The following is a 19,717-nucleotide window of genomic DNA, read 5'->3' as shown; positions in this document are numbered from 1 at the left end:
CTCAACGTAGATACTTATATGAAAGATGATTCTCGCGTACTTTCGTTGATATATAATATATATATAATGTACGTACGTATTTATATCGTATGGAATTGCGATTCACGGCGCGAGTGACTAAAACGGAACCGCGTGGAAAACGTCGAAACGTTTGTCGTCGAATTATATCCACAAGATTCGTCTCTTTTATTTTCGAATCGAACGGGTAAAACGATAAAAAGATCTTTGATATAAATGGTCTTTCGGATGCTACTATTCAACGAAACCTACAAGCAGGACTTGAAAAGCTCCTTCGTAACTGTTTCAAGAACCTAACCTATATTGTAACAGTTTTCAAGCTCTGCTTACAAGCAGACCCAACGCAGCTGTTCCTTCAGAGATTTTTATGGAATTTGAACTACCGATCCGTTGTCTGTAATTATTTAAATTGTTTTTTTATTGGAATTACATCGTTAGAAGTATACTTTCTATTCTTAAAAACAATTCTTTTCGAGATGTTTTGATAAACGAAACTATAATATAATTATGTAAGGAAATAAGTAATATACAATATAGATATCTATAAATAATATAAAATATAGAATTTAATACAACTTACCTAAAAACGAGAGAATATAACTAACTTTTGTATCTATGAGAACTGAACTCGCGCACTATTGCTTCGACAGAACTAAGACATTTGGTTGGAGCTAAGAAATCTCTTATTTCAAAGTACAGTTTTCTTCTCTTTTGTTTGAAAACGCATCAACGTATAAATAAACGTCCAAGAATACGTTTCGTGCCGACAAAGCATCGTATTATATTTCTGCAGTTTACAAAGTGTAGCCTAGGATACATAACTCGCTTAGCGAGTGGAACGACAATGAAGTATACTGTAGTAGGAAATTGATATATAGAAACCGTTATGCAAAATTTTGTTTTCTTCATTCTCCTTTTTATTTTAAACTCGATATGAGAAGTGGGGGATAACGGGATTTGTAGATATTTTTGAAAGGGATAGACGAAATATTTTTAGGTTATGGAGATTTGAAAGGTGATTCTGAATTCAAAATTTTTGGTGGAACAGCTGTAGAGTCTGTTTGTTAAGTAGGCTTGGCCCTTTATAGAACACGACGATCACGAATAACTGAAAGATACGGAGGTGTCCTTTACGGAGGTCGTTCGACAGTAACAGCAATAGCGTCGAGGTCGTATTTCCTTTATGTTTCCAATAATGGTGACGATTAAGGTCGCTCGAAGGTTATGTTTTACCTAGGTCGTTGAATTCCTGCTGTTGATGTCAATTATAACGTTGCGTCAATGAAAGTATATATCGTTCCATTTAAAAGCATCGACGACCTCGGGATCTTGAGGAGTTTTTGGCCTTGACAATATTTCCCGTCGATCGACTCTCGACGTCGCCCTTTGCTTCAAAGCGACGGTTATTCCCGATGGTCTCGTGCGACGAAGGTCAAGCAGCATCATTGAAACTTGTCTGACAAAGATACTGAACGTTCGAAAATCAGAGAAACGACTGCATTCGTTCGGGAAAAAACTCCCTATTTGGTTTCAATTTACATGGCGTTGCCTAAATTTTATATCGTACAATTTTTTTAGGTATATACTATTTACATAATCACATATACAATACTTGAGCATACGACGGACGCCGATTCAAATTTGAAAGTTTTAGTCAGAGTTACGTAAGGGTTATTAGATTTTTAAAGCATATTTTTATTTTCTAAATAATTATTTTTTTTCAAGAATATTTTGCCCATAAATATACAGGGTGTTCTGCCACCCATGGGAAAAATTTTAATGTGGGATTCTAGAGGCCAAAATAAGACGAAAATCAAGAATACCAATTTGCTGATGGAGGCTTCGTTAAAAAGTTATTAACGTTTAAAGTTCCGCCCGTACTGAATTTTTTTCTCCAAAATGGGCAAGATTTCGGGGGTATGTCTATTCAACAAAAATGATTGTAATTGACCCCTGCAACCGAAAATAATTTTTCCAGAACAATTTGAAATTTTTTAATTTTGTCGAAAAATTTGTCCACCTACTTGAATTTTTTTCTCGAAAATGGTTAGGATTTCGAGGCTATGTCCGTCGACCAAAAATGATTATAATTGACCCCTGCAACTAAAAATAATTTTTCCAGAACAATTTGAAATTTTTTAATTTTGTCGAAAAATTTGTCCACCTATTCGATTTTTTTTCTCCAAAATGGTTAGGATTTCGAGACTATGTCCGTTGACCAAAAATGATTGTAATTGACCCCTGCAACCGAAAATAATTTTTCCAGAACAATTTGAAATTTTTTAATTTTGTCGAAAAATTGGTCCACCTATTCGATTTTTTTTCTCCAAAATGGTTAGGATTTCGAGACTATGTCCGTTGACCAAAAATGATTGTAATTGACCCCTGCAACTAAAAATAATTTTTCCAGAACAATTTGAAATTTTTTAATTTTGTCGAAAAATTTGTCCACCTATTCGATTTTTTTTCTCCAAAATGGTTAGGATTTCGAGACTATGTCCGTTGACCAAAAATGATTATAATTGACCCCTGCAACTAAAAATAATTTTTCCAGAACAATTTGAAATTTTTTAATTTTGTCGAAAAATTTGTCCACCTATTAGATTTTTTTTCTCGAAAATGGTTAGGATTTCGAGGCTATGTCCGTCGACCAAAAATGATTATAATTGACCCCTGCAACTAAAAATAATTTTTCCAGAACAATTTGAAATTTTTTAATTTTGTTGAAAAATTTGTCCACCTATTCGATTTTTTTTCTCGAAAATGGTTAGGATTTCGAGACTATGTCCGTTGACCAAAAATGATTATAATTGACCCCTGCAACTAAAAATAATTTTTCCAGAACAATTTGAAATTTTTTAATTTTGTCGAAAAATTTGTCCACCTATTCGATTTTTTTTCTCGAAAATGGTTAGGATTTCGAAACTATGTCCGTTGACCAAAAATGATTGTAATTGACCCCTGCAACCGAAAATAATTTTTCCAGAACAATTTGAAATTTTTTAATTTTGTCGAAAAATTTGTCCACCTATTCGATTTTTTCTCTCGAAACTGGTTAGGATTTCGAGGGTATGTCTATTGACCAAAAATGATTATAATTGACCACTGCAACCGAAAATAATTTTTCCAGAAAGATTTGAAAATTTTTTATTTCGCTGAAAAATTTGTCCTCCCTGAATTTTTTTCTCGAAAGTACGTAGGATTTCGGGGGTATGTCCATCGACCAAAAATGATTATAATTGACCCCTGCAACTAAAAATAATTTTTCCAGAACAATTTATAATACTTTAATTTTGTTCAAAAATTTGTCCGCCTACTTGAATTTTTTTCTCGAAAATGGTTAGGATTTCGAGGCTATGTCCGTCGACCAAAAATGATTGTAATTGACCCCCGAAACCGAAAATAATTTTTCCAGAATGATTTGAAATTTTTGAATTTAATTGTTAATAACTTTTTAACGAAGCCTCCATCAACAAATTGGTATTCTTGATTTTCGTCTTATTTTGGTCTCTAGAATACAGATATATTAATTTTCGAATTTTCTAGCACTGGTTTAGAGATCGTGAACTTTTTATTTATTGAGAAATTGTACAGAGACTCATCTTTCCCGATCGTTGCTATAGTATAAACCCAGGGGTCGGTAAACTTTTTCCAACGAGGGTCGGGTAGGAAGTATTTTAAGCTTTGCGAGTCAAGGGGTAGAATTGAAGGTAGCATATACTCATACGTAGAAGACAGAATACAAAATTTTTTATTATTTTTATTTTTATAAATAGTCCTAAAGTATAGACCGTAAATGATTCGACGTCCGTCATCGAAGGGTTAAAGAAAAATAAATATAAAACGTTCGCGCGTGTAGAACGTGATTCGTTGAAATATTCCGGTACACCAGTGACTGAAGAGATCTTTTATCGTATCGAGGTTAGGTTAGGTTTGTCACGAGTTAAGTTTGTATAATTTCATCGATTTTTATTCCACTTGGAGATGACTCGATTGGGTTTTCTTCGATGTTCCGTGTATAGGACGCGCGTAGTTGGATTGTCCGGTGGTGCTAACTCTGTCGATCGATCGATATTAATATAACGGTGAAAAAAAAGCTCGGAGTAAATAAAATACCTGTTACGAGGCCGGTTAAGGCGGTGTTGACGCGTGACACGTCGAGCGTAAGGGGCGTCGATTAAAAATAATTCCTCTTCTCGCCGTGAGCTGGACACGTTGCTCGTGTTTAAAGGATTCTACTCCGCGTTCGGCGTTGGATAAAAAAAAAAAAAAAAAAAAAAATAAAAAAAAAACTATACGTTCGTTACCCGCATGTTAGGTGCCCATCGATTCTTGTGAAATTGTCTTTCGTTTTTGGAAGTTGTGCGATTAAGAATCGTTCGAAAGCAATAATTCATACGCGTTAATAAAGAAAGAAAAAAAAGAAAACGTCGATCGTAGAGCGATCGACGAACACGAGCGAATCGTTGAAGGAAGCAAGGCTAGTGCACTCCTAAACGCTTTTTTGTCTGCACTTCGTAGGGGACAGACTGCAACGTTCGCGCGTTAAAAAATTTCCAAAGGATTTCACACAACGGGGATACGAATCTACGATAATTTCCCGTCTATTTATTGCATGGATAACGCGTGGTTTCGACGAAATAGTTTCACACTCTGGCTGCCACGCGTAGTTCTCTGGAGAATTTACGAATATAGTCTGACTCGTCCCTCCGATTTTACGCTTAACATTTCCGTTGTTTGTTTCGTAGGTAGTAATAGACCACGGGCATATCGAAAGAAACCGCTCTATTTTTAATATCGCGGTGGGATACCTCGAAGCGAGCGTTATTCGCTTACAACGACTCAACCGAACGGTGCTTGAACGCACGACGATTTAAGGGGACGGCTCATAACGATCGAGACGCGGAAAGATAAACTCGACGTACATTTCGTCTGAACGAAATCCTCGACTTCCGAGTGTCCGGATTATATTTCGCGGGGAAAAGCGTGGCGGTCGGAGCATCAGGGTGTCTTTGCATTCAGACGCGAACGGTCTGGATCGTCCTGTGATTTGATTCGTCGAATTATCATAGAATCCGCGATGGAAAGAGAAAGATGGAGAATGTACATAATCAACGGCGAGTCTGAGAATCGCGAAACCAAAAGCGGCGTCTGAGAGAATCGTTTATCGAGTAGACACGGACGATCGTTGATAATCACGTTATCGTTGAATAAGTCGTTAAATCACACCACCGTGACCATTAATCGCCGCTCCATTAGTCATTGTTACGCTATTATCGCTACAAGTAATTGATTACAAGGTTACTGTTACTACACCGTAGAGCGCAGTGAAGATTACGAGAAAAGAAAAACTAAACTGTACGTAACTACTACGTATCGAAAGCTGTATTTAAACGGAGTATGAAATTGATGGGCGACTGCCGAGTGCCGATAACGATGGCGAGGTTCATGTTGATTATTTTGCCGACGAGTCGACGCGAGATCCATTCGATTGCGACACGAATATGCACGCGACCTGTTGCGACGCATTCGCGAGACTCGGGAAACGCAAGCAGAATGAAAAACGTTTCACGCGAGAGTCGCGATGGGTTCGCAAAACCAACACCACAGTATCGGTTCTGGGTCTGTTCCTTTGCATGCACACGCTCGATCTCTCTTGGCATATTCCCGTAACGCGTCGCTATCGTTGGATCGTCGACCGAGTTTCCGGTGCGATCCCTCACCGCGCGACCCTCGAAATCGCGTCGAGTTATCGACACCTACGAAACATCGTCCAGAGGGCGGACGACAGTTAAATTTACTCTGATTTCGTGCAGTCGGTGCCCTTCCGAACGGAGATGTTGGAGCAGTGCATGCGTAGCAACGGGCATTCGGTACTTCCTTCCGTTTCCATACATCGTCGTGCGTCTCTGTGCGTTTCAACGAGCTCAGAGGCTCGTCTGTCCGACAGAGTAAATTTAAACTCGAAACTTTCGAAGCCCGTTGCTATCTGTACGTCCAACAAAAATAATTTGTGCACATTCGTACAGACGAACGGAACGCCACCAGCGGAGAAGCTGAATTCTTTAAGGGCACAATGCGCAACCTGGCTGCGCATCGGTACTTACTATGCTATAGACATAAAGCACGTATCTGCTATTGTGATCCGCACCAGCGAGACGTTGGCTGCATAATGATATCGTGCACATCCATCTTGCGCATCGCCGTTGAGAAGAAGCTTTGCTTCTCCAATGGCGGTGCTCGTGCGTCTGTAGTAGTATGGGCAAGTTCTTTTCAAGCCAATGTACGTCGCAATCTTCTCGAGTTCCTCAATCATTCCGAATCGCGCTTCCTTCGTTCTCTTTCTTTTTTACGTTTTCGGAGAAGATCCAAAGGGTGTGTACGGTCCTGGCGATCAACTCCCAGCGAAACCCCACCCTAGAACAAAGGAAGAGTATCGTCGTACCCTCGATCTTTCCGTACGAGTTCCTGTATCGGTTTAATCTTGACTGGTCCTCGTCTTGCATTTGTGCATCGTCAGTTCTGTCCTGCCATCGATATATTGTATTACACACGCACGCGTCTCTCTTCGAGCACCGTTTTTTCTGTATTCTTTCGTTCTTCGTTTTGTCTCCGTGTCATCGTACCATTATCACATTACCCAACGTCTCTCGTAACCCCCCGTCTATACCACTGCCTCCACCACCCCTCGACTCTCATCGTTTTTTTGTTTCTCGACTTACTTTCCATCTTCTTCTTCTTCTTCTTCTTCTTTGTTAATCGTCATTTCACACGCGTGCGTGTTACTCGACTACGCAGCGCGTATGTGCAACCTCGAGATCGTTGCGCTCGAAGTTTTCGGATCCGTCTACAGGCTTAACGGTTGAACGTATCGTGGGCCTTCGAAACAAGCCGAGCCTCCAATAGTCCGATCGTTCGGTACGCGGCACGGTATCGACGCGAGGCGATCCGTGGCGCGAATCGAACGCGTATTCGGCGAGAAAGTACGAGACACGAGGTGCTCGACATCACGATTGCCTGCCAGCTTATCGGTTTTTCCGCACAAATTCTAGCTCGCGGTTCAGCGAGAGACACGAAACGGTAATTCGTCGCCAACCGCGTACAGTCGCGATCCAGAGTCTTTAACCAGTCAACCAGTTCGCGAAAACCTCGAGCCCGACGCGGGGTTACCAGTTGATCGGTTTAATATCGACATTAGCAAACGACTGAACATTGTATTCATTACGATTAAACGAGGCGTACGCGTATCGTGTGCGAGCGTACACGCGTGTCGATATAAACGATACGCGTGCACGTTTACACGAAATACGCGTACAATTTATATTTAATTATAGACGTAAGAGTTAGTATGCAAAGGTCATGATACCTGCAATAGGGATCAAGGTATTAGACGTAAAAATATATGTAGATAACTTGTACGGTTATGCGAGTCCGTTGCAGCGTGTACGTCCGATTCTTTTCTACGTTCCTCCGATTCGGTCGATATTTCTCACGTCAGCGCGCGACACGACGTTCAACGACGGTCGGGACAACTGCCCAGAGCATTTTTCCTGTTTTACTCGCTTGTCGCGGATCGCGTATGACTTTCGAAGATCAGAGATGGGTAAAATTTTATTCGAACAATGCCAAAACTTTTTACTTCTTCACGATGAAATACTTGATTCTATAATTAGAACTCTATTTTTGTATTGTACGTGTAACGAATAGAACGTCGTTTATCATTTATTCATTACTTCGCATACAAAATACTCCTAATAAGATAATTTTCGGGAACTCTGCATACTCACTAATTATTACATATCTTATATTTACGGAAGAGAAGTATATAGTTAAGAAGATAATAAAAAAATTGATATTAAAAATTTAGTTACGCCACTGGTACACAGCTACGAACGTCTCGATAGATCGAAAATTCGTTGGGACTTCCCAAACTCCGCGATTCCGACTGTCTATCGAATCGATTTAATCGATTGATCGAAAATTTACAAGACAACGAATCGAACGTTCATCGCACTGTATAGTCGAGTCTTCGTGAATCGTGGAAATTAGGCAGCGGTGTTCGATGAGCGAGTAAAGCCGTTCGAGGTCCTGTAATATGCAGGAATCCAGAAATGCGAGATACGCTCCTGTATATTCGAGACGGGATGAGACCAAATGTAAAGCGGAATTCCTCTTTTTGCAAGATTCCCTAACGCAGTGTCTTTCAAAGTGTGGTCCGTGGACACTTAGAGGTCTATGAACTTGTCGAGTTGGAGATGAGAAGATAGGACGCGGTGCTCGTAAGAAAAATATACAGGGTGTTCGGCCACCCCTGGGAAAACTTTTAATGGGAGATTCTAGAGACCAAAATAAGACGAAAATCAAGAATAGCAATTTGTTGATGGAGGCTTCGTTAAAAAGTTATTGACGTCTAAAGTTCCATTCGTACTGAATTTTTTTCTCGAAAATGCGAAGGATTTCGGGGGTATGTCTATTCACCAAAAATGATTGCAATTGACCCCAGCAACCAAAAATAATTTTTTTAGAATCATTTGAAATTTTTTAATTTTGTCGAAAAATTTGCACCCTACTCGAATTTTTTTCTCGAAACTGAGTAGGATTTCGAGGGTATGACTGTTGACCAAAAATGCTTGTAATTAAGCCCTGCAACTGAAAATAATTTTTCCAGATCGATTTGAAATTTTTTTTTTCCGCCGAAAAATTTCACACCTCGAATTTTTTTCTAGAAAGTGGGTAGGATTTCGGGGGTATGTCTATTCACCAAAAATGATTGCAATTGACCCCCCTAACCGAAAATAATTTTTTTAGAATGATTTGAAAAATTTTTTTTTCACAGAAAAATTTCAGTATCTACTCGAATTTTTTTCTCGAAACTGCGTAGGATTTCGGGGTTATGTGTAATGACCAAAAATGATTGTAATTGACCTCCGCAACCGAAAATAATTTTTCCAAAACGATTTGAAATCTTTTTTTTTCGCCGAAAAATTTGTCCAACTTCTCGATTTTTTTTCTCCAAACTGGGTAGGATTTCCGGGGTATGTCTATTCACCAAAAATGGTTGCAATTGACCCCCGCAACCGAAAATAATTTTTTCAAAATGATTTGAAATTTTTTTTTTCCGTCGACAAATTTCACACCTAACCGATTTTTTTTCTCGAAAGTGAGTAGGATTTCGGGGGTATGTGTATTCACCAAAAATTACCGTAATTGACCCCCGCAGCCGAAAATAATTTTTCCAGAACGATTTGAAATTTTTGAATTTAATTGTTAATAACTTTTTAACGAAGCCTCCATCAACAAATTGGTATTCTTGATTTTCGTCTTATTTTGGCCTCTAGAATTCTCTATTAAAATTTTTCCCAGGTGTGGTCGAACACCCTGTATAGTAGAATCAAAAAATAGTATTTTCCATAGTATTATAAATTTCAAGATGATTCATGTGGCTCCTTCATGTTCATTTACCAGTATTAGTTTAGTAGACATCGTATATGACATTTAAATTATTATTATTTGTCTTTGTTCCACAAATCAGTTAGAGTTCATATAATAATATTTGTATACAAACGAGGTACAGACTTATCACTGAGGCAGTGTACAGGAAGGTAGAGTTTGAGAAACACTGCCCTAATGTAAAGCGGAATCTCGCTTTTTCCAAGCATCCTCTCGGTTCTCTCGAGCTGCTCGTGCATGATCGGTGTATCTTGGATTCTTTTGCAGGACACGGTTATCCCGAGTCGCTTGGCTGAGTACGAAAGAACCCACGTCTTTCGATCGTACATAATCGCTGGAGAAAAACCGAGATGCGAAGAAGAGGCGAGATCACGGTGTTTAAATTTGGAATCCAGCTTTATAAGACTCACAGACTTAACGATCTTTTGTACAAGAACTTTTACAACTGCATTTTTGACGCTACTGTTCGAACGATAACCTATCGCAGAATGCTGGCGCGTTGAAAGGCGATCAAACAATTCAATTTTTATTTGTTCCAAATTTTAAGTTTGTACGCAACGTGTAAGGACACGAGGTTGTTAAAATAAGATTTTGCCCATCTCGTTGAATAAATCGTTACGTCTATGACTTATATTACATTGACATATCATTTCGTTTCGAATATTCAGTACATCGGTGGTTCTTAACCTGTTGTATAAAAATATCGATTTTATCTTTTCAACGCTTCGTCGTTGCGATAGTTACTTGACCAAAATAAATCTTTCAATTCAATGTCCTGAATTTACCGTTGTGTACAGAGAAATTACAAGCTTCTGATACGGAAAAGAAACGTAGGAGTTGACATCTAATAGAAGTCTATTGCTAATTGCTTGTGAACTTATTCTCTTTCTGTACGGCGATACGTGCAAGATTTCATCTCATTCGGTGGGTTATGTCTGAACAAGTAAATCCATGAGCTTCGTTTGATTGCCGAGAGAGGTCCGTAGAGGGAAAGGAAAGGTTAAGAATCACTGCGGTGTATCGTTTCCCGCCTTTTGCGGAATCCCGGGCAGCTCTGCGAGCGAGCGACTCGACGGGAAGCAGAAAGAGAGAGCGAGAGAGAACAGAACGCGGTCTACTCTTATTTTCGATGTACTCTACGTGTGCTTTTCGACAGGTGGTGATCACAGCAATCGTTGGAGCTACGCGAACGGCTACGTGAACTCGCCGGCTTGGCACGTGCCACTCCGCGTGGCGCAGATTCGTAACGTAATGGTTCACGCAACGCCACGCACCCTCACCAATCGATTCATACCGGCATACCCACGTTGAGAGAACACTGCGGGACAAACAAACAAAGAAGTACCACGCTGCTCGCTGGTTCCCTGAGAATATCGGGGGTCGCCTTCCTTAGCACGCTAGAAACAAAAAAAAAACAAACAAAAAGTAAACAAAAATAAACAAAACAAAATGAAAGAAACAGAGCGAACCGGACACAGAAAAGAGAATCATGACGTCACGAAAAGAGAAAGACGATCGGGAAAGAAAGGGAGAAGATGTGCAGTCGCTCTTCCCATCTTCGGTGGCTCGTTCACCGTTTATACGATTCTCCTCGAGAACGGTCGGCGACTATTCGCCATGTTCATTCGCGACGGAAGTGGGAGAGGGGGGAGAGCGCGATAGTACCGCGTTCTCTACGCGTCCAGTGTGTACCAATGTTTTTAGACAGCTCGATAGAGGTTGTAGGTGATACGCTGCAAGCTCGGGATTGAACGGAAATTTTGTCGAGAGAAATTTCGTCGGCGCGCACGCTCGCGACAGCACGTTCTTTCGAACAGAGACGGACAAAATTTTTCGATCGGCTTAGCAGGGACCACAGACGTAACGATTTTTCATACAGCTATCGTCAATACGACTGCTTGTACGATAATCGTAAAGTGCACGAGCCTGTCGTACGTACGACTATCGTTGCAAATTAAAATGCTGTTTGCCGTAGAATTACATCGTTATGCCTATGACATCTATGATTCGAAATGGAAAGCGTGTTTCGATCGCCTCGACCGATTTGTTTCTCTCGTCTATACTCCGTTCGGCGAGACGAAAGACTCGGGTAAAGGAATCCCACCGTCACTGCGACAGAATCCCGTTGGGTCGCTGTCTGTTCAATCTAGGTTCCATAGTAGGTCGAGGAATATATTGTTACTTTATTCGATATCTTCAAATACTTTCTCTTATAGTAGAACTGCAGGTACTACGCATCAATAGTAATTTGTATAACTCGTATCTGTGTTTATTCGGGTCTCAGCGATCCGTCATTTTGATCCTGTCGCCAGTCACGAAGTTTTCTTTACCCGGAGCCTCCGTCTTACTGGTCGAAGTATAGCTACCCTTCCACGTTCCGATCTCGTTAGGCACATTTAGTTGATCATGTTCCATTCGCACCGCCGTCTCAAGTACCTTCCCGACGATTATGATTATCTGGCACGCCGATCGACGCGTAGGAAGCGAAGGAAACTCGAAATGCGACGTGTGTCCGAAAAAAGGAACGACATTCCGCAGCTTCCGACGCGTCAGAGAGTCGCCGCGTGCATAGGCATCTCACGTTATTCACGATACCTTTCACGCTTGCACTGCACATTTAGAAGATAGAGGAACGATAGTAGTCGATTCGCTTCGAACGCGTCGGAACTGTCTGACTCGCGAAATCTGTTCGCGCCTTCAAACGTCGCGTAGTTCGGCGAAGTTTTGGTGCACGTTGACACACGGAACTTCGTATCGCGTTCTCGATCGTGTACAGTCTATCTTTTCGCGTTCCGACGAATCTCGTAGTGACCCCCTTTCCGCGTTTGCCCCTCAATCAACACGTAGCTGTTAGTTCCTGTAAAGTGCATCGAGTCCCCGACGATCTACAAGGCGTCCCTGAGATGTCAAACTTTAGGAGCGTATTTTACTCATTGTGTCGACGAAAAAGGTCATTACATCAAACGTCTTTATCGTGTACATAGATATATTATACAGGGTGTTCGGCCAGCCCTGGGAAAAATTTTAATGGGAGATTCTAGAGGCTAAAATAAGACGAAAATCAAGAATATTAATTTGTCGATGGAGGCTTCGTTAAAAAGTTATTAACAATTAATTTCAAAAATTTCAAATCATTATGGAAAAAATATTTTCTGTTGCAGGGGTCAATTATAAGTATTTTTGGTGAATAGACATACCCCCGAAATCCTACCCAATTTCTAGAAAAAAATTCCAGAAGGTGTGAAATTTTTCGACGGAAAATGAAAATTTCAAATCGTTTTGGAAAAATTATTTTTAGCTAGGGGAGTCAATTACACTCATTTTTGGTCAATAGACGTACCATCGAAATCCTACCCACTTTCGAGAAAAAAATTCGAGTAGGCTGCAAATTTTTTGACAAAATTAAAAAATTTCAAATGATTCTAAAAAAATTATTTTTGGTTGCTGGGGTCAATTACAATCATTTTTGGTGAATAGACATACCCCCGAAATCCTTCGCATCGAGAAAAAAATTCAGGAAGGTGGACTTTTTCAGCGAAATAAAAAATTTTCAAATCTTTCTGGAAAAATTATTTTCCGTTGCAGGGGTCAATTATAAGCATTTTTGGTGAATAGACATACCCCCGAAATCCTACCCAATTTCTAGAAAAAAATTCCAGAAGGTGTGAAATTTTTCGACGGAAAATGAAAATTTCAAATCGTTTTGGAAAAATTATTTTTAGCTAGGGGAGTCAATTACACTCATTTTTGGTCAATAGACATACCATCGAAATCCTACCCACTTTCGAGAAAAAAATTCGAGTAGGGTGCAAATTTTTCGACAAAATTAAAAAATTTCAAATGATTCTAAAAAAATTATTTTTGGTTGCTGGGGTCAATTACAATCATTTTTGGTGAATATCCATACCCCCGAAATCCTACGTACTTTCGAGAAAAAAATTCAGGAAGGTGGACAAATTTTTCAACGAAATAAAAAATTTTGAAATCTTTCTGGAAAAATTATTTTCCGTTGCAGGGGTCAATTATAAGCATTTTTGGTGAATAGACATACCCCCGAAATCCTACCCAATTTCTAGAAAAAAATTTCAGAAGGCGTGAAATTTTTCGACGGAAAATGAAAATTTCAAATCGTTTTGGAAAAATTATTTTTAGCTAGGGGAGTCAATTACACTCATTTTTGGTCAATAGACGTACCATCGAAATCCTACCCACTTTCGAGAAAAAAATTCGAGTAGGGTGCAAATTTTTCGTGAAAATTAAAAAATTTCAAATGATTCTAAAAAAATTATTTTTGGTTGCTGGGGTCAATTACAATCATTTTTGGTGAACATCCATACCCCCGAAATCCTACGTACTTTCGAGAAAAAAATTCAGGAAGGTGGACAAATTTTTCAGCGAAATAAAAAATTTTCAAATCTTTCTGGAAAAAATATTTTCCGTTGCAGGGCCCAATTATAAGCATTTTTCGTGAATAGACATACCCTCGAAATCGTACAAGTTTTCGAGAAAAAAATTCGAGTAGGGGGACAGAATTCTCGACGAAACTAAATAATTTCAAATCATTCTGGAAAAATTATATTTGGTTATGGGGGTCAATTGCAATTATTTTTGGTGAATTGACATACCCCCGAAATCCTGCGAATTTTCGAGAAAAAATTCAGAACGGGTGAAACTTTAAACGTTAATAACTTTTTAACGAAACCTCCATCAACAAATTGATATTCTTGATTTTCGTCTTATTTTGGCCTCCCCCATTAAAATTGTTCCCAGGGGTGTCCGAACACCCTGTATATGTATGGTTATATGACAATAATGTCCACAGTGACCGGGTACATTCAGGGCTTGCTTTTCGACATAACCTCCATAACCACAACATAACCACAAACGTAGTTACTGACTTTCAAAGTTTAATTATGAATTTATGACAATAGATTGTGAATGTCCATTAAAATTTTATCGATTATTACTATAACGATTGCTTTCTTTACAGTTCTATAAAGTTTCGTATTGGAGGTTATGTTTCAAATAGAATTTCAATTAATCTCGATCAACAACTCTAATTCGCTCGAACAGGATAGCATAACGTAAATGGTTACAGCCAGTTACCAGATATCGATAAAAAAGAGTGAGAGTATTAGTTTGTAATTAGTCGTAACGCAAATTGAACGCTGCAGTGGCACTCCTGTTTAATTGCTCGTACGTGAAGTGGTTATTAGCAATTTCAGAGTTGGAATACGGGATACGTGCTATGATTCGGATTTAATCGTGTACCAATATTGACGTTTCTATTGTAACGCGCCACTATAATTGCTTATGTTGTGCTATCGTTAAATTGATCACGTTTTCTAAAGGCAGAAATCAGTAAAATTGTTTCACATATTAGTGAAATTACATTTCAAATAAACGAAGAAGAAATTTTTATCGATACATCGAATGGAATACGCTTCTAACGTCTGGTAGCTTGTCGTAGGGCCACCCTGTACTATCGTGCCAGAACAAATTAGTTTCTCTAGCTAGCTTTGCCGTTCGATCCTGTCTGTCCTCTATGTTGCGCGTGGAGATGTGAATTTTGCGCAGGACGTCGTCGTCTTGGGCGTCGATGGGAAACTTGATTTCATTATCTACGAATCTATGCAACAATATTATTATAATTGTTGTCGAAGTGGATGGAGCTAAAAGCACATGGTATAGACGCGACGCACCGGTGATTAAACTCACATCTCTGGCTGCAGTGTGGTACTTGATTTCCCCGCATCGTACACGTACACACACTCGCGTCGAACGCGTGTCAATATTTATTCCGTTTCTTCTTAATCACTTAGGAACCTCTGTGAACCATTACGTAGCGAACCCTTTCACGATTCACCAACGATTATCTTTGTCGTCTGTCACGATGTCACTCACCGACACACCTGTACCCCCTGTCGGTGATTCGTGTTCACCATCCGTTACGAGCAAGAGACTGATACACACACGGACACAGACACACAATCACACGTAAAACCAAGCACTCTCGACACACGAGAAACACCAGCAACTTGGCCAGTATTTTTTGCAACGTATGCGTATGACACCATAAGATCTGTATCTCTCCGATCTCTACGTTCTCTCTTTCATCTTTCCCGCCCTCCACCCCCACCCACCCTCACTTTTCAGACATTCTATCTAATGTGGCCTTCTTCCAGGTGTGTTCACGCTCGCTGTTCTTTTCTACGTGTTTCTTACGTGTTGAATGTACACCCACGTCGCGCGGATACGCGCGATCTATCATCGATCCTCCGCGACCCGAGCTTTTGCTCTCGAAAGCGTGTTCGATCAACGATACGGTCGGAAACGGATATCAAACAAAAAAAAAGAAATATATCGAAAAACGATCCGCGATGTTCGCGAGATTTTCAATAATAAAAAGAATAAAAAATACAAAAAAAAAAGAACGAATCGATCGAAGTATCACGATACTCTTTTTGCGCGTTCTTGGACACCGTTTCGTCGATCAGTGCCAAATTGCGTTTCTCTCGAGCCAAGTACGATCGATCGCGGTTTCCGGGTACTGACCGGACGTTTCGTTCGACGATAAAAACGGTACGTTTAGTTCCCTCGCAAACGGATACCCGAGACCCTCGTCTTCCACGGAACGTTTTCGTACAGAGAACTTAATTAGATACCTTTTATAAACTTTTTACACGTGCCGTTTCGGCGGATTTCGGGGAGGAAGTAGAACGAAAACGTAGAAACGTACCTTCTCGACGGATCGATGAATTTTTCCGGACAAACCGTAGTTCGAGTTTTCATGCTTCCAATGGGTTCTTATCCACAACCTACATTTTCCGTTCTCGATTAGATGGGACATATTGCGCGTAGCTTTATCGAAGGCGGTGACGAACGATCGATCGGTATAACGGGTGTTAGAAAACGACGAAGGGAAAGCGAGGGTTGCTTCGAAGAAGAATAAACGCGTGTCCGTCGTGTCGGCGCTCCTCGACAATTTGTAATTCGTGTATCCTTTCTCGATCATTTTATCGTCATACCGTACTTGTTAACTCTATACATATATCTAACTATACATACATATACATATATACATATATACATATGAGTATATATATATAAATATATACGGTCCGAAAATACGCGGTGATTTCCCCCCTCCTTTTTGCCGGAGAAACGGGAGACTGTCGATATTCGTGGTTCAAAGAACACGTGAAGGGGAGGGGGCGAGGGGGGAGGGGGGAGGGGCGGGTGGAAAGTTATAAAAAGGGGAATCACGGCGTTCGAAGGAAGGGAAGACGACATTCCAAGCGTAGGAAATCTATTGTACATTGATTATTGATACATTAATTATGATAACAATAAATTATATACAAAGTCATATATGGTCAGAGGTCTTCTGTGATTCCGTTTTTTAGTTTCTTTTTTTCTTTTGTCGATTACTTTGTTTCTTTAGTCCCCGTTTTATCGACGTTCGTTTGCTTTCTCGGACCCTACAGAGGTTTTGGATTTTTTCTCTCGATTTACGGCTGCAGAACCGAAAGTTTGGACGTCGATTCACGTACCTGTACAAATTTCTATTCTCACGAAACGCACGAACAGCGGCGGGGACGATGCATTTGTCGGGTAACGAGATATTGAAATTAAAAATTTGGCAAGCGATTCCAAACTTCTGGCCAGCAGTCCACGCCTATAGAATTCCCCCGATCCCCTTGTCGGCTTCCACGTCCAACTTTTTAACTCTTTTATATCTTCCCCACTCTTCTCCTAGATTTTCTCTATTTTTAATTTCGTTACTGTTAGAATGTATTCTTCCGGTCCCTGCGCGTCCTCTTTCCGTTCTTCATTACCGTATCTTTTTATCGCACTCCCGGATTCGTTGGTCGGCCGGATGACAATACCATGTGTGAGTAATCCCTAACAGTGCCTATCTTTACTGTCAGTGATATGTTTATTATCATTATTATTATTATTATTAATCTTATTATTATCGATATTCTTTACGGTTCGTTGTTTCGACAATTATTTCACTTGCTCGGTAGCCGCACCCTTTCAGTTATCCGTTCGCGAGTCTGGACGAACATTCGCATTTCCGGTTCGCGCGCTTCTACGTACTCAAAATGGCGGAAGTATGTCGTTCGAATTTCCGATCAGGGGCGATAACAGATCGTGGAAATTTTAGCGTTTTAACAATTTTTTATGCATTTTATCGATTTCGCGAACGAAGATGCGGATCTCGAGTCCAGATTCGTCTTCGTGCCGGTGTCGGTAGTTGAGGACGCAAGGTGGAATGGCTTCTTCGTTCACCGACCGTGTACGGAACACATTTTTGTCACGAGACACGCTGTATCGAAAACGTAGTTGCACGTCTTAGGACATATTTATAGTTTTGAACGTATATCGAAACGCGATTGCGAAATTTCAGCATGCTGCCGTGAATCGTATTTCCCTTCTTTTTTTTTTTTCTTTTTTTTCTGTCGAGAAGCACCGTTTTCGCAATTATTTTAGCCACGATTTGTTCGATGTTTAGAAAGTTGTCCCGCAAATTGTTCGTTCGAACTCGTTCGTAGACGCGTTTCTGCTCGAAACGGTAGATTGTTTTTTTCAGAGCACCGAAATTTTTTGCGATGCTGCACGTACGTTCTTAGATTAGCGACACGTGTTCTGTCCGATCATTCTCCCACGATATCTTTGTCTTCGCATTAGAAATAATGAATTGCTCTCCCGTGATATACACATATACATATGTATATATCCTTGCTTGATTTTCGTTTTCTTCGCTCTCTGTTTTTCATTTATTCTTCAATACCCTCGTTACAGGGATGAAAAGTCGACGAAGCAAAAAGTCGAAAGACGCTGATCCAGTGCACCCGTAGCATGCGACTCGAGTCTATTAATTTCTCCTCTCGACCGTTTCTTTCTTATTATTGTTTTTCAAGCCGTCGTCTTTTCTTTTACATTTACTATTTGTGGTTTATGAGAGCCACTCACGTTCGAGGATCCCTTCTCTTATTTGCCTTCGTTTACAGATACCGAAACGGATAAGCCGGGCTCGCAAAAGAAACAGGAGAACAACAATTCCGTTTTCGCGAACGAAAAATCGCCGGAGAAACGGCCGGCGAACGGTGTTCTCGAAACCAGCAACGCGAGCATCGTCAACACTCCTGATCTTAGCCCCGTGAAGCACGTTGTACGAAACGGCGATGTCGAGGATGCAGAGGTTCGCAAGACTAAAGTGAGTACATGTACGAATTAGTATCTTTTCTCTTTTCGATAAAGAATTTTTTTTCTCGAAACTACGTAGGATTTCGAGGGTATGTCCATCGACCAAAAATGATTGTAATTGACCCCTACAACCGAAAATAATTTTTCCAAAACAATTTGAAATTTTTTGTTTTCGTCGAAAAATTTGTCCACCTATTCGATTTTTTCTCTCGAAACTGGTTAGGATTTCGAGGGTATGTCTATTGATAAAAAATGATTATAATTGACCACTGCAACCGAAAATAATTTTTCCAAAACAATTTGAAACTCTTTAATTTTGTCGAAAAATTTGTTCACCTACTCGAATTTTTTTCTCGAAAATGGTTAGGATTTCGAGGGTATGTCTATTGACCAAAAATGATTGTAATTGACCCCTGCAACTAAAAATAATTTTTCCAGAACAATTTATAATACTTTAATTTTGTCGAAAAATTTGTCCACCTATTCGATTTTTTTTCTCCAAAATGGTTAGGATTTCGAGACTATGTCCATCGACCAAAAATGATTGTAATTGACCCCTGCAACCGAAAATAATTTTTCCAAAACAATTTGAAATTTTTTGTTTTCGTCGAAAAATTTGTCCACCTATTCGATTTTTTCTCTCGAAACTGGTTAGGATTTCGAGGGTATGTCTATTGATAAAAAATGATTATAATTGACCACTGCAACCGAAAATAATTTTTCCAAAACAATTTGAAACTCTTTAATTTTGTCGAAAAATTTGTTCACCTACTCGAATTTTTTTCTCGAAACTGGTTAGGATTTCGAGGGTATGTCTATTGACCAAAAATGATTATAATTGACCACTGCAACCGAAAATAATTTTTCCAAAACAATTTGAAACTCTTTAATTTTGTCGAAAAATTTGTTCACCTACTCGAATTTTTTTCTCGAAAATGGTTCGGATTTCGAGGGTATGTCCATCGACCAAAAATGATTGTAATTGACCCCTGCAACCGAAAATAATTTTTCCAAAACAATTTGAAATTTTTTGTTT

General features: G+C 39.7%; 1 protein-coding gene across 4 annotated transcripts in view; it reads left to right on the top strand.

Moving 5' to 3' along the window:
• Window positions 1-19,717, top strand: part of LOC143348580 (FERM, ARHGEF and pleckstrin domain-containing protein 1) — a 43,043-nt gene that overhangs the window by 17,770 nt on the left and 5,556 nt on the right. For 3 of the 4 annotated variants that reach the window (XM_076779004.1, XM_076779002.1, XM_076779003.1), the window contains exon 12: window positions 18,486-18,691. In XM_076779004.1, coding sequence (XP_076635119.1) covers window positions 18,486-18,691 — 206 coding nt within the window. Of the gene's footprint in view, window positions 1-10,624; window positions 10,940-18,485; window positions 18,692-19,717 lie in introns of those variants that run through there. The other variant, XM_076779005.1, reaches the window with a different exon arrangement.

This window comes from Colletes latitarsis, chromosome 11 (genome assembly GCF_051014445.1).
Source record: "Colletes latitarsis isolate SP2378_abdomen chromosome 11, iyColLati1, whole genome shotgun sequence".
Classification (NCBI taxonomy): Eukaryota; Metazoa; Arthropoda; class Insecta; order Hymenoptera; family Colletidae; genus Colletes; species Colletes latitarsis.
Note: the sequence above shows the minus strand (reverse complement) of the source record. Positions and strands in the feature narration are given on the sequence as shown.